This window comes from Lissotriton helveticus, chromosome 3_2, assembly GCF_964261635.1.
Source record: "Lissotriton helveticus chromosome 3_2, aLisHel1.1, whole genome shotgun sequence".
In the NCBI taxonomy this organism is placed as follows: Eukaryota; Metazoa; Chordata; class Amphibia; order Caudata; family Salamandridae; genus Lissotriton; species Lissotriton helveticus.
Window position 1 is genome coordinate 147,276,934 of NC_136062.1, and position 16,233 is coordinate 147,293,166.

Sequence of the window (16,233 nt, forward strand, 5' to 3'; positions counted from 1 at the left end):
ACGCTATCCAACACTTTCCCTACTGTTGCACTCACTGGAGTGGGAATAGACATTTTTACCCCTACGCTTTCCAGCACTTTCACTACTGTTGCACTCTCTGGAGTGGGAATAGTAATTTTTACCCCTACTCTATCCAACGCTTTCTCTAATGTTGCACTATGTGAAGTAAGTATATATTTTAATTTATATGTATATGTTTAATTTATTTTAACATTTTATGTATTAGTTATTATTTTTACATATGTTTTAATATTTTTAACTATATTTCTTTTAAATATATGTATTATTTACTTAATTTTACATTATTATTAAAACATTAAAAAACGATATTTTTAACCTCGATATTTTTGACAACAGCATTTTTTTTCTGATATTTTTGTACTTACCTTTATGCAGATTGGACTTCAATATTTTTGACTTCTATATTTCTGTGTCGATAATTTTGTAGGTCGATTTTCTCTCCGTCGATATTCTGTCACACATTCAGATCACAGGTGAGCTCCAGGTTGTTTCACCTTCGGCTCTGCAGCTGTCAATGATACACTGACACTAAAGTGTTGACTACTACCACAAAAGCGCAGCACATAGGGCCATATGCATCAACACATTTTCCCATAGACACAGAATGGGCAAAACCCGTTGATGCATCTGGCCCATAGAAACTATGTTTATGTGTCCCGGCGCTAAATATTTTGGAAATGCTTTGTTTATTCTTGAGCAGCGTCACTGAATATTTGAAAGTAGAACAATCTGCACAAAAAAGTAAAGAAAATTCGGGGAGGACGAAAATGTGCCTGCTGATGTGCTCTTTGTACATCCTGACATGACATAGTTACAGAAAATGATGTATATTTTTAGAGCCTGCACTTTGGAAATCCACTGGCAGCCTGAGAGGGGTATTGCAGACAACAATTAGTGGAATCTCCTTAATCAACTCATGTAGGACTTGGCCCTTTTTTGCTAAAGTCCCTAAACATTTTGCGTTCCCCCTAGACCTTTTTTTCTGACATGGTGTTGCCAACTTAGATGCTTCGGACACTTTGCCACTGCTAAACAGTGTCAAAGTGCAAGTGTTCCCTGTACAAAGTGTAATGGTAATTGGTTGTCCATGATTGTAAAGTCCCTAGTAAAGTGCACTATGTGTGCCAGGGCTGGTGATGCAAATACTACTAGTGGGCTTGCAGCACAAATTGTGCCACCCACACAAGTAGCCTTAAAAAGGGAACACAGGCCTGCCATTGCAGGGCCTGCACGCAGGTTTTTAAACTGCCATGTTGTTCTGACAGGTGCACCCACTTGCCAGGCAATACCATTCCCATTCTATGCACATCAGCCACCCCTATGGTATGTCCAGGGTGCCCCCTGGGCAGGGTGCAGTGCATGTGAAAGGTAAGACATGAACTAAGGTATGTACCATGTCCTGACAATGAAATAATCTCCAATTCCTTTTTCACTGTTGAAAGGCCAGGTTACCCATAGGATATAATGGGAAGGCTGTGTAATATGTTTTCCAGCCTATCTTCCCAAATGTTTAAGATGGAGTGGTGAAGTTTAGTATGCCTGAACTCACAATGTAATAACACATCTTTCTATGAAGGTGGTGTTTGCATTGTGTGTTTATAAGCCACTCTTTTAGAAGTGGCTGGGATTTTGTGCTCTAAACATTTCTGTGTGTCTCTGCCTGGTTGTGGATTGACTGTCTGGATTTGAAAGCAATAGGATCTGGGAAATGTCTTGGCCCAGGGGAGGAGGTGAGACAGCATCAGGCTGGCCTGCATCGGGAGTGTAGGGGGAGGAGTAGCCCCTAGAGGTGAAGAGGCCTGGGTTGCTGCTATAAAACAATTTTCCCATCTCCTGCTGAGTGATTGAGAATCCAGACCCCAACTAATCAAAGGAAGAAGGTGTCAGTGGCAGGGAGGCACCCAGGCTGGTTTGAACAGGGGTCAGTGCCCTCTGAAACACAAAGACTTCAAAGCCATTGAGGGGTATAACTAACAAGACCGGAACTACTTCGTGGTCAAGAGGAACCTTTGCCAAGGAAGAAACAACTGAAGTGACTGAAGGAAATGACTGACCCTTGCTGTGTGTTCTGGGGCTGGCCTGCAGTTTGCTGTTTTAACCAAGGAAAAGCTAAAGGGACTTTGCTGTGTGCGTGTCCCCTTGCTTGAAAGGACATTGCTGTGCTGTATCCTGAAGTAACTTATCCCCAAGGGCCCGAGGTGAGCTGGCTCCCTGTTGCACAAATACAGGAACAGAAAAGTTTCCAGGAGAGTTTCAGCGGTGCTGTGCGTGTGTGCTTGTAGCAGCCTGAGACTCTTGTAAGGTGTGCCCTGTGGTCGTGGCACCTGGAGTCCAAGCAAGGATCAGCTACGCTGTCTGCGTGTGCTTTTTGCAGCCAGAACCTTTTATGAGGATTGTCCAGTTATTGTGTGCACCGGAATCCAAGTGAGTTTGATCGAAAGCTGTATGCGTGCGCTTTGTGTAGCGTGAGACCTTCGTGAGGATTGCCTTGTTATCATGCACACCAGGAATCCAAGTGAGTCTCATTGGTGCTGTGTGTGTGTGCTATGTGCAGCGTGAGACCTTCGTGAGGATTGCCTTGTTAATGTGCACCCGCAGTTAAAGTGAGTCTCAGTGGAGCTGTGCGCGTATTCTTCGTGCAGCCTGAGACCTTCGTGGGGAGTGCCTGGTGATCGGGCACCCCAAAGCTAAAGGAAGTCTCAGCATTGCTGTATGCGCATGCCCTGTGGCAGCCTAAGATCTTCATAGCAGTAGCAGCCCGGACCGGCAGCCCCAGAGAAGCTGAGCCACCAGCCCGAGCCCGCCGTTGCCCATTCATCAAGATTGCATCGGAGGCCCAAACCACTAGTCGTGGAGAGGAGAGTGAGTTTGTGTCCCCCAGGTAATGTGTGTCGACTCCTGGGGCAGGGTGTGGACTCGGAGGGACACGCTCTCAGCCTCTCTTTTGTTCCGGCAGTGCGAGCCTCTGCTTCGGCTTGTATTGCGGCCCGTATTGCCAAGGGCGTGACAGTACCGGGGCCGGACTGCTGAGCTGCAGTTCCTCGTTACACCATACCCGTGTTTGGGCCAACTGTTGACAGAGGCTGACTGCGAGTTAGAAATAGCGGCGGAGAGGCCGCCAAAGGCACCGTGATGGGTGCCAGAGTGTATTATGCATTATCTGATTTCTGCATATCGGATTACCTGATTATCATATTACACATTGCATCATTTCTGCATACCGGAATACCAGATTAATGTATGATGCATTGCATTATTCCTGCATAACGAACTACCTGATTAGTGTAAGATGCATGGCATAATTTCTGCATAGCAAACTACCTGATTGCCGTATGATGCATTGCATTGTTTCTGCATAACGAACTACCTGATTAGCGTATTACGCATTGCAATATTCCTGCATAAGGAACTACCTGATTAGTGTATTACGTATTGCCTTAAATTCTGCATAACGACGTAACTGGTGGTTGTATTACGCATTGCATTAATCTTACATTGTAAAGTGCCGGATTGTTGCGTTACGCATTGCATTATTTTTACATTGCTAAATGCCTGATTATTGTTACACATTGGCATATTTTTACATTGCAAAGTGCCTGATTATTGTGTTCCCATGCAAAAGTGACTGATTCTAGCATTATGAACTGCATTACATGGTATTAGGATTACAGTAGGATGTTTAGAAGTGCTCATTAATATCGCCAGTACTTACAAGTGCTGGCTGGCTTAACAAACGGCCAGGAGAGATAGTACACATAATCATATGTTCGATCTATATCATGTGGTCTTATCGTATATATTTTTATATAAAATGTATACTCGTTTTTATAAAACTTGTGTGGAGTCTATTTGTGGTGTCATCATTAGGTTGATGTGAGCGTGGTTGCAAATACTTTACACATTTGCCTTGAAGATAATCCTGGCTGCTCGTGCCAAGCTACCGAGGGGGTGAGCAGGGGTTATCTCAAAAGGTGACCTTCCTTACCCTGGCGTGGAACCGCAGTACCCTATTTGGCCTAAGGTACCTACCTCAGCCAACCAGGGATCCCGGGTCTAACAACTCACATCAAATCAAATGGCACTAATAAAGTGTGCAGCTACTCTATAGAGTGTCGGGTGCCTCCTCCATTAAGGGGAAGGAGTGTCACCCCACTAACTAAATTGCCCCCAGAAATCAAAAATAGAATGGTAATAAAGTTAATTTATTACCATTTTATTTTTCAAAACCCCGTCCCAAGTCAAGCATCAGGACAGAGACAGTCCGCTGCTGATTGGCAGCAGCAGAGAGCAGTGATGGGCAGGGCACTTTAAGTTTAAAGAGCGGATGTCTCTTTGAAGGCCGTATTGCGACAGCCAGCAAGACATGCACATTTCAAACTTCTCTAACCCCGCTGTCTAGGAAATCTGAGTTAGAAAAAGCATAGGGTTGCAGTGTCCTCTGTAACGCTGAAGGAGGCCCCTCCATCCAATCCTGGTGCTTCTCTCATGCTGCATTAGAGCAGCACCAGGTTTGGCTAGTGCAGTTTGCTGGCTCCCACTTGAGCCTGCCTTCCTGGCAAAGACCCAAAGAAGGAGGATGTCGTGCCAGGAAGGTAAGTGTAATTATTTTTTTACTTATTCATTTTGTTTCGCCTCACCACTCTCTGTACATGCCAGCCGCCACTGCCATGGCGAATCAGGTTCATCGACCATTGATCTCGAATGTTGAACATGAATTAAAAGACATAGTTAAATAGCCAAGTTTTTATACCGGGCTAAAAGGAGTCAACATATTTAATAGCGCTGAGGTGCAGGGGAATGCGTTCCAGCCTGGAGCAGCCAACGCAGTGAAGGAGGTACCTCCCCAAAGGCACCACCACCACCGGATAATCATATTCCCAGTGTTGTGTATTGATTTAGATATATATTAAGGCAATCGTGGTTGCTAATTATAAATCTTTCTGTTTAAAAAGAAGGAAGTCTGAAGTGCGGATTTGAACAGGAAGCGATGGTGCAGTGTGTTACAGGCGATCATGGAGAATCTGTCAATAACTAAAAATTAATTATTAAATGTTTTAGAGGTGTTAGTTTCTGGTAACGAAATGTAAAAACAAAGTATTAACTGAGGATTTCACAGGTGCTTTTTTTTCTTGTGGCTACTTCTGGATTCTGAAAGTGGGTAACTCTCCGGCTTTGACTGCGATTTTAGTATATTATATGGAGAAAAGGCCTCGCTATTGGAATCCCTGTAATGTTCTGCAGAATGTCTCCCAGCGAATGTTTGTATCTTGGGTTCTACGTGAAACTTCACTAAGGGCCATTTATATAAAAAAAGACTTTTGTGATTCTCAAATTGCTATTTTCAGAGAATTGAAAATAGAGAATCGCAAAATGCAATGTATGTAGGATTTGCTGAAAATTTACCAAATCCTACATATTCCGTATTTGCGAATCGCAAATTGTGATTCGCAAATAAGGAATTCCTTCCCATTCATTCCTATTGGCTAGGAGGCCCATAGGAATGAATGGAAAGACATTCTCAATTTGCGATTCGCTATTATAGAATTGCAAATTGAGAATGCATTTTCAAGGGTGCCAGGGTGTCAAAAGGACACCCTTTGCATCCCTGAAATACGTATGTGTGCAAATGTGGGGCATGTATTTGTGCCACATGGCAGTTTGAAAAATGCAAAAAAGTGCATTTTTCAAAGAAAACGCAAATTACAACAAACTTGAAGTTGGTGGTAATTTGCGATTCCTTAAGGCAAAATCGTAATTTTTCTGTGCTTTCACATTGCAGTTAAGGAATCACAATTTGCGATTCCTTAAATGCAATCGCAAAATAGAGAATCACAAATTTAGCGATTCTCTAATTTGCGATGCCCTTTTGGGATGATACATCCTAAAAGGTCTTTTCCCGTTCGCTAACGGGCCGATTCTGAAAATCGGGCCGTTTGCGAGCGGGAAAAAGGCTTGATACATATGCACCCACCCACCCCCGGTCACAGAAGGATTGCTTGTTGCGCGCGCAGAAAACCATATAGAAGTCAACAAAATCACGATGTTTCATGACCTCACCCTGAGCTCCAACACTGGCTTCCTGTGAGATTTCCATTTGGGACATTTGTACAGCTATAGTATGTAGAGGACGTTTGCCTTTATTTATTTTATACTATAAAAAATAAACAGAAATGGTAATGGGAAACGGAAAAAGTGATTTTCCTTCTAAGTATGTCCTTTTTGTCACTTCATTGGGAAACCACGCCTCATATTACACAGAGGGCCTGTGGTACTGCTGGCAGTAGACAGTGACACTAAAATAGGTAACCCTCGGCGCAGCTGGGTCACGTCACCCATTGTCGGATCACAACACTTGGCTGCTCCAGAAAGTTGTGATCACACACATATGAATGAGGACATGCTCCATGCAACTGTGCTTCGCCACTGGTGTCTGTTGACTGTGAAAGCCACACATCATCGCAGGGTGAGATAAACCACCCAGGATAAGAACAGAATGTTTACAAGACAGAAGCCGCCCAGGTCACAAGCTGAAGCTGTCACTGGGGAACGCGGCCTCTCTGTCCAGGTGTAAAGCAAAATTATTTAGAATCAATTCCGTTTTGCAACAGGCATTGATTTTTTACCAAAGCTAATTAGTGAGCTGTAGTGTATCCTTCAGCTTAATGGGTCCCAGAGGCAAGTATGAGAAGCTTTCGCTCACCACCTGCTCCACACAGGCAGGATGCAGACACAAGGAAATACCCACCTCCCTTCTCTGAGTCGAGCGTTCAGCAGCATTTTTGTGGTATTACCACACCCGGGATCTAAACCTGTACAATGCAATGCCAGTTATCCTTACGTTCTTCGAGTAGCCCTTTGTCATAAGAGGAAGAAAGTGTGGTATCTGCTAGTCAGTGCAGCAACCCTGTCAAACAAAGGGTTTAGGTGACCTTTGAGGCTGTGTCTGGCTGTGACCATTAAATGCAACGTGACCTGCCTCCTCTCTGAGTGATGCTGTGATTAGTGTGCATCTCAGATCAATCAATCACAAAGAAGCTCTAACAGATACCAATGCAATATATACGTTGATGTGCCGGTCTGATACAGATGCCCCACATCTACTGGTTTATTAAATATGTATTTCCTACTCCTTGAATCATACACGTCACGCTAGGTTGGGCTCTACCCAGCCTCCAAAGGGCCAGTGAAATTCAAAATACAGACTCAGCACTGGTTACCTGTCACAGACACTCAGTAGCTAGAAGTCAGCATGACAGATGTACTTAAACCAAGTTTAAGATTAAAGTTAATCTGACAAAAACTGGGAAAATCAATAACATTACAACAATTTACAAAGTAATCTGATAAAGCGATGGCAGCAAAAAGAGTGAGCAAGCATAAAGGGTAAAACAAGGAAGCAGAAATTGGGCATGCTTTTGAGGGAAAATTAATATTTCCATTTAGGTGACAGTGCTATTGGCACTAATTGATACCCACTGTTTCCCTGATCTCTTAGCGGATTGCGTCTAGGGAATTGGAAGGCAAAGGGCAGATTGGATGTGACGCTGATGGATCTGAACATCTCGGTTGGTCCTCATAGCCTCTAAGGAGCGTCCAGGGAAAGTTAGTATTTCTCTTAATATATGTAGAGTTCTCCTTGAAATTCTAAAATCACCAGCTAATCAGGAACATGAAATAGGGTTTTAGAATGTGTTAAGATGATGTATCACAGGAGTAACATCCTTATTTCTCTTCACAAAATGAGAACAGGAAAGCAGGCGTTTTATGGAATTCCATTTTAAGGACTTGACTGATAATCCAGGGGCGGTATTTCCAGCAAAAACAATGTTTACTGATTTAACTGGCCAGTAATTCAGGCCAGTAAAACTGCACGAATTAGTGCAACAGCAGTCAAGCCCTGTCCTTCACTCTACTTCTGCTTTTTCTCTGGCAAGGGGGGCCATTCAATGCTCTCTCTCTCTCTCCTAAACCTTACCTTCCCCAATCCTCCCCTACCATCCTTACTCCAGTCATCCACCCTACACAGATGACCCCCACATATATTTACTACAGGCTCAAAGCAGGAGGTAAATGTGTGCGGTAGGCCACTTGGAAAAAATGCTTTGTATTTCCACAGTTACTCCCCATTCCAAGGAGTTGAACTCATATTTGCAGGGCAATGGTTAGGTGTTTCTGCTTACTAACAGTAAGTATGTGCGCACAATTAACACCCCCGTAAACAGAGACTAAATACGATACAATATTCCTTGAACCATGGAACCACTTTAGACCTCACAGGCATCACAGGATCATTTGAATATGTTTGCATTACTTCTTGGTACTTGATTAAGGGGCATATGTATCAAGCCCTTTTCCTGTTCACATACAGGCCAATTTTCAGAATCGGCCTGTTTGTGAACGGGAAAAGGCCTTTTGGGATGTATCATCCCAAAAATGCATCGCAAATGAGAGAATCACAAAATTTGTGATTCTCTATTTTGCGATTGCATTTAAGGAATTGCAAATTTCGATTCCTTACATACGATGTAGAAAACACCTACGTTGTGCGAATTTGGAATAAGAAATCGCAAATTACCACGTACTAAAAGTTGGTGGTAATTTGCGAATTCGTTGAAAAAAGCACCTTTTTGCTTTTTTCAAAGTGCCATGTGGCACACATACATGCCCTTTGGGCATGTATGTGCGCCACATGTGCACACATGCTCATTTCAGGTGTGCATCAGGGTGTCCTTATGACACCCTTGCAACCTTGAAATTGCATTCTCAATTTGTGATTCTTTAATTGCGAACCGCAATTATGGGCCTCTACACACATAGGAATGAATGGGAAGGTATTCCTTATTTGTGAATTGCGATTTGCGATTCACAATCAAGGAATATTACAGATTCACAATTATTATTGTGATTCCTACATACATAGCATTTTGCGATTCCTTAATTGCAATTCGCTAAAAATCGCTATAAAGGAATCGCAAAAGGGCTTGTTCATACATATGCCCCTAAATGTGTTAATCATTAGTATTAATCTATACAGCGCTACAGTGTAGCTATTTACGATGGGCTAACAAGATGGCTTAGTTTTCTGCTAATCTGAGGGACTATTCTTGCTTGTTTTTAACATTCGCCTGTGTAATTTTGTAAAAATATATATTCAGGAGTAAAGCACTGGGATACATCAATATCAAAAAAAGCTTGAAAAAGGCATTTCCCCTCTGCATCATTTTGGATACACTAGGCACACCTTTTATGAATATACTTTTTTCACTTGTAACAAACTTTTCTAGATTTTGTATATGTTTTAGGAAGGGGATAGTCAAACAGTGTTTAATAAATGAGATTGACTCAACAGCAAGGTATCTTCAATCATTTTATGAAATTATAAAATTCTTGCCTATAACCCTTGCATTCAGACCAAATTTATGTTTAGGTCCCGTTTTTAGATCCAGCCTCCTAGACTGTGCATGCACTGTCTGAAGAAAGTCATATTGTGGCTTACGAAGAACATAGAGGAACTTGAAGCCTGCCCGTTGCTTACCATTGGCTGGCTTTTCTCATTTGCCTGTATCATATTCATGTCTGAGCTTATCAATCTTGTTTTTACTTTAGTCGTGCAGCAGAGCATCAGGGATGCTGAGCAGCATGGCTAAACCCCATTGGCAAAGCCACTTCTTCACAAAGGCGAGAGCTATTAGCTTTGCCAATGCTTGTTTCATAGGTTGTCTATTAACCATGGAGTTGGACTAATTTTATCATTTCGGGGACACCAGCTTTTTTACAGCTGAGGAAGTAAAGGGACACGTTTGTCACAATTATTCCTTTTTTTTGCCTTATCTAGGGTGATGGCAGTAGGGTGGCAGTTGAGAGTGAACTGGAGCAAGATACTGTAGCCTGCATTGATCTGTGGGTTCAACTCATGTAGGATAAACTGTGAAGATCACGCTCTTGCTTCAAAATCTAATCCCAGTGGTTTAGCCTTAAATCTGAGGTTTAGCCTTACATTTTAGCAGGAAGCGTCTGAAATGAATGCCCCTTCCCACCTTTCACTAAGAGATTAACTATTCTTACTGTTTTTTAAAAGATTTCATTGATTGGTGCTATTCCCTCAGTTGATATGAAGGTTTTACTTCATAAAAAAACAACATTAGCCTCGTTCAGTTTGTTTCATTTTTTTCTGACTGTTTTATGCCACGTGATAGGAGAACTTGCAGGTCTTTTTTTCTGATACTACCAATGAAGAGTAATGAGCAGCATTGTAATAGTAATGTACAGAACTAAGATAACGATTTAGTATGCAGAGAGAAACGCAACATGTGGAAAATGAAACAGATTCAAATCTCTGCTAAAAACACGGGGAAAATGTGTTTCTTATTTACTGTTTATATGGCAGTTCTTTGATTGGTATGTACTCATACTGGGGTCATGAAATCCCTCCAGGAGAATTTGCCTGAGGTTGAATTAACCAAGTAAACTATCCACGGCGTTATATGTATGTGCTGATAGTATACTCAGAGTGACCAGGCTGCTGTGAAGGAATAATGGATGGACGCTGGCGTAGGTGCTTTATAACTGAGAAAAGCTCACCTCAAACGAAGAATCGAGTTCTCCTCGAGCGGAATTGAATAGATGTATTTGTTACAACTAACAACAAGCAGACAGCGTGAGGGGCGACAACACTTCATGAGGTGCACAAGATCCACATCATGCCAACCATGACCCAGGGACAACTATGCTGAAAAATGAAGCACTCCCCACAAATACCAGTGATTGATCATTGCTCAAGTGCTTGATCTGCACTGGGTTCTGTTGGTGCTTTGTTTGAGTTTGCCTCAGCTTGGTAGGTACATGGTCACTCTGTGGTTTTGAAAACAGCTTCTGCAGCATACTGGCAGAAAACCATATGGATGGAGCAAAGGACTTTGAACTCAGTTCAGAACTCCACCACCTGCCAATGGAGTCATTCTAAGGCAGACACTACTACTCTTGCTGTTTTCAGTTTTTAGTTCGCCAACGGTGCTTTGGACTCATTTCCACTTCTTGCATTTTGGGTTTAGAGAGCCATCTGATACGGTGCATGTGCTCGATCCTGAGAGACCACTGTGTCTTATTCCCTGAGTCCGGCCTTAAGAAAAGAACAATGTCCCGGGACTTCTTTGCCTTCTCCTCGCTGTTGATATCTGTTCTTAATCTAACTGTCTGATGATTTATTGGAGATTACTATAAAACAGGACTCATGTTCCCTCCAGTGTTGGGGAATCATTTATGTTTTACTACTAAAAGCCTCCTGATATCAAATCAAAAGATCCTTTCATGGGACAGTCTCATGACATCAGGGGTAAGTGAAGACCTCACAGAGGGAGATGGATAAGCGATGCCTGGCGTGTATATTCTTTTACGGCTAAGTACACAACGGTAAGGGTGCTCGACAACCACAGGGAGAAAATCAATGCAATAATAACGATAGACTGTAAAACATCTGCGCGCTCTTCTTCCAGGGGTCCACCGTTAAGGCCACACAAGATCCAAGCATGTAAGGATTAGTTACGCGACCCCCAGCGGCTGTTCTAAATTATTATTTTGGATTAAGAAACATTGATTTGGATGGAACTGGGTTACTGAATCTACATGTGATTGGACACTTGTTCTATTGGGAAAAAAAATTGTTGCAGATATTGGATTAATTTTCAAAAATAAAACTTTGGAATACAGTACTGGACTAAAGACTTTTTGTGAACATGACGGTCCTTCCATCAATCTTTACATGTATATTCTTTTAATACAAATCCTGTGGAGCTGACTGGATGGTGGGAGAGGACAACAGCCATCTCTTTGCTCCCTTCTTTATTAAGTAACAAGAAGGCTGCAAAATCAATGTACCCAAACAGCACCCCTTGTAGAACACATACTGTTGAGGATAAGGAGTCACACCTAATAACAATAATAATAATAATAATCCACATTTGTAAAGCTCACAATCACCCATAAGGGTCTGAGCCGTCAGGAAGATTAAGCAAGCTATTGCCCAGAGTCACTTGGTGGTGGGCTAATCTGCCGTCGGTGCCGGCGATCGAACCGTGATCCCCAGATTCCGGAAACAGTCGCCCTAGATCGAACCGTGATCCCCAGATTCCGGAAACAGTCGCCCTAGCCGCGGCGCCACACCTCTCTCGCCACATTTCTCTATGTGTTTTTCACTCAAGTGATGTGAAAGGCTGACACTCCCGGTGGTGTGGAAAGTAGCTCTGTTTTGTGTTTTATGGACATGTGATGTTCTTTCGATAGCCCTGTAAATCTTGTGTCCGGTGCCAGAATACACAGCCTGTAAAAGATTCATGGATGGGCGGCAGGGACCTGTCTCACGTAGATTTATTTAATCCAACTGTCCTCTGCTCCCTCTGCAGAAACAAAGAGCAATGGTTTAAAGGATGCTCTTTTTGTGGGTGGAGTAGTGCAGAATAGATGCTGGCGAGTGACGGGTGCACATTATCCGTGTAACTTGCATGAATTTGTATGAACAGTAAGATTATTTTTATTGTACTATTCTTTATCCACCTTTTGTGGTTGAACCCTTCTAGGGAGAAGTATTTGAATTCGGCAGTTAAATACAAAGACATGGGACGTGAGGGTGGGGAGGCGAAAATCATTTTGGGTTCAAATCAAGGCTAGTTGTAGAGATACAGGACTTGGTGGTGGACAAGGATAAATCATATTGGCCACCAACTCCAGTACAAAGATTATAGGATTCCAGCTCGAAGCTAGTTATAGAGATATAGATCAGAGGAGTAGAGGTAAAGTGTATTCGACTCCAACTGTAGAAATTAGACTTTATCTCTAGGACTGGGGCTGTTAATGTGATGCCTTAGACATTTTCACACCTTGTATTGGACTAACTGAAGAGAATATGCAAAGAAGGTAGAATACGTAACTCTTTGAAGTCCCACAATCCACTTTTTGCAACAGCAATGACACAACGATGTGAAGAATTCAAGACCTCCTTCTGCCTCCTGTTCTTACCCACAAACAAGTACATGTGTACATTGGCTGCTGTGGCTCACCAAAGAAGTGAACACAGTTCTCATGCCTATAAATGGCATATGGACTGAGAGGTAATATCCAAAATAGCCATTGTAAACATGGTGACACAGCGGCAAAAGAAGGAAAGCACTCTTCCCACAAGAGACTTATGAAATTAAAACAACACAGAAAGATATGTTCATAATCCCCAAATAGTCAACGTCAATTAAAAGTACTAACGTTAACAAACTCTATACCAAATATATGTAGCGAATCATCTGAATTTCATTGCCATAACTCAGTTTGCATATTTCGGTTGTGTGTTATTGTGCTGTTATTCCCTGTGTGTACTAAACTAAAAGTTCCAAATATCCTGTTAATCTTTGAAATCTAGCCTGAAATGAAGAATGCTCTTAGTAATCAAGGTTGAAGACTATGGAATGGGGGTGGCACTGCATTACCATGGAAGGTTAAGCACACGCCTGCCTGCAAAGGAATTTACAAAAACCAACAGTGAAATCAAGGAAGAAAGGAGGACAAGCAAAGTATCACCCTTAACGCGTCACTCTAAAGTCAATTTGTCTGTACAAAAGGAATTCACAGTCTTGTCTCCTAGCAGTATCTGTTAGACAGAGAATTCTCAACAGTTTTCGGGAGTGTAGTGGGACCGATGTCTGCTTGCCAAAAGTAATATTATTCCACATTTTAGAAAAGGATAGGGACAAAAATGTCCCTGAAAGAGATATTTTAAATCTCCCATTTGAAAAGTATGTTAGAGATAGATCGAGATGTTGTTCAAATTCTGCAACAGCGTCACACCAGCTGAGCATATATGCAACAGACATTATTGCCAAGCAATGTGAATTGGCTTCTGCCCTCTTCTGTCCCCTGGCATACGGGGACCCATTGATGCTTATAATCTGCCACCCGATTTGCTGGTGGTCCCCTAGGCTGCTGTCTAGTATAGCCTTTCCCTAAAACTATCCCTGAGGATTGGTCGATTACAGGCGCACGTTGAATAGACTTGTCAGGAATAAGCCTACACCACTCTACGTGTGAGGTACTGACCAGGTCACTCTCCCACAACCCACACTTTTTCAATATGTATGTTTCCTCTGAAGGTGCAAATCCAACAACTGCCCTAGTTAAAGATGCAGAAGGAGCAATAAATTACTGTAAACACCAATTATCAGACTCCATTAATTAATAAAACTCACCAGTTGGTGCAAGTGAAACATTGTGCCTTTAAAGAGCTGGTCTCTATTAATTCTCCTAGGATCCACTACAAAGGTGGCGAATTTAGAAAGACCGCTGATGGACGGTAAACCGAGACTTACATTTAAAAGTACCAAAGGGTTTGGCAAAATAAGGCTCTTTTCATCCAAATATGGCCAGGTTTTAAAGTTGATGTCTCTGCAGCTGTACTGCTTCAAGGTCGAACTCTGATTGTTATAAGTCCAACAGATAACTTTAACCAGGCCAAGAATAACTAAAGGAAATGTATGAACTTCCAGTTTTCAGGCGACCTGATCCTTCTGACGTTATGTCTTGTTTCTTTTGGTACAAACCATAGCATCTGGATAAATCCTATTCTTTTTAAAACTATCCTAAGTGGTAATATGGTTATTTTCCTGCATTTCGAGGGAGCTGTGAGGATGCACTGAGAGAGAAACATGGTCCCTAGCCTCTGACTGTGGGCAGATTTTCAACAAAGGATGCAAGATACAAATTCTGATCACTTGATACACACATGTTTTATCTAACATCCATCGGAAGGGTTGTAAACTCTGACACATTTAAACTTTGACAGATTTCATCAGGTTGTCAACAGGAACGCTGGACACCACAACCACACACCTTAATACCAATAGCAAGACATCACCATTCCCTCCCCTGAGCACAGGAGTACAAAGAGTGAGTCTGTATTTACCACATCCATGATCTGCATGAGACTGAGGCCAAAGGTCACCGTGAGAGGGTGGGAGTCATTGGCCACAGGTCTTTCCAAGGGGTTGTAGTTCTTCAGCAGATCCTTGTACAGCCTCCTCTGTGAGTCTCCTTGCAGGGACACTTTAAAAGCGGGAAAAGAGAAAGGCAGGGAATCTATGAGGTTAAATGAGTGTGCGTGAAACTCCTCTCAAAAACACACACTTCACTCGGACAGCCACTAAAGTCCACCACTGAAAGGGCAGGTGTTCATTTTATATTGAGTTTATTATATGGAGAGTTGCTAAATTCGATATTTGAAACACTACCAATATACAAACAACAAGGAAACACAATACAATTAGAAAGCTGGAAAGTAATAATTTTATAAGAAAGAATGGAGAGAAGTAAAGTGGGAGGCAAGAGGGCATATGTGGGTAAATGAAATAAGGTTGAAATGAAGGATAAAAAGAAGGAACAGAGAAAGGAAAAGAAATGTAAGGAGAAATGAAAGGAAAGGAAAGGAAAGGAGAGAGAAAGAGAAAGAGTGAGCAAGGAAGAAAGGAAAGGAGACAAAGAAGGAGAAAGGAAAGGAATGGTTGTATAAAATGATGGGAGGAGGCAGGACCAGACGTTGTATGCATAGATGGACGGACAGAATGAGGACGGGTGGTTGAACATACGTAAACTTGTTACCTTGTATCCATGCATTAATCATGAAGCAAAAACAGATTAACTGAATTCCCATTGTTTGAGGTCCAATCACGAAAAATGCCTGGATTACTGGGTGCCAAATATGCGATCAAAACAGGACGAGTGTCCGCCTTCAACATCTGATGCTGCCTGCCTGCTGACTATAAGGACGACCTGCTGCACAGGCAGTCTGTGTACAGGCGATAAGACGCGCGGTCAGGTGGAGGCAGGGGTGTGCGGCAGCGCGGGGCTGGGACTGCTCCTGCCGCCGGTGTCCCGTCCCGACGGATCGGCGTCTCAGCTGGAGCTCTGAGCACAGCCTAGACCGGCAGCCGAGCAGCAGCGCTCCCGTACAACGGCGCGAGGCGGGGCTCAGCCTCAGCACCTCTCCCAGCCGTCCGTGCTGCTTAGAGCAATCTGGAGGATGACAAGACACAGACGGCTCCTCCGTGGCAAACATCCAAATCCATGCGGGCTGAGCCAACGCTCCTGTTAAAAGTGAAAAGCTGCCCGCCACCCAGCCCGGCGCCCTCCTCCTCCCTCCCCTGAATGAGAGGTCCGCCCACCCCTCTGGATTCGCCC

The 16,233-nt window shown here is 42.9% G+C and overlaps 1 protein-coding gene across 1 annotated transcript in view; it reads right to left on the reverse strand.

Annotated features, from left to right (window-relative positions):
• Positions 1-16,008, reverse strand: part of CHRNA7 (cholinergic receptor nicotinic alpha 7 subunit) — a 520,833-nt gene extending 504,825 nt beyond the window's left edge. Inside the window, exons 1-2 of the mRNA XM_078684612.1 lie at positions 15,655-16,008; positions 14,963-15,102 (exon numbers count right to left, since the gene is read on the reverse strand). Of these exons, the coding sequence (XP_078540738.1) occupies positions 14,963-15,102; positions 15,655-15,706 (192 nt within the window). The 5' untranslated portion in view covers positions 15,707-16,008. The remainder of the gene's footprint in view (positions 1-14,962; positions 15,103-15,654) is intronic.
• Between the last annotated feature and the right edge of the window lie 225 nt (positions 16,009-16,233).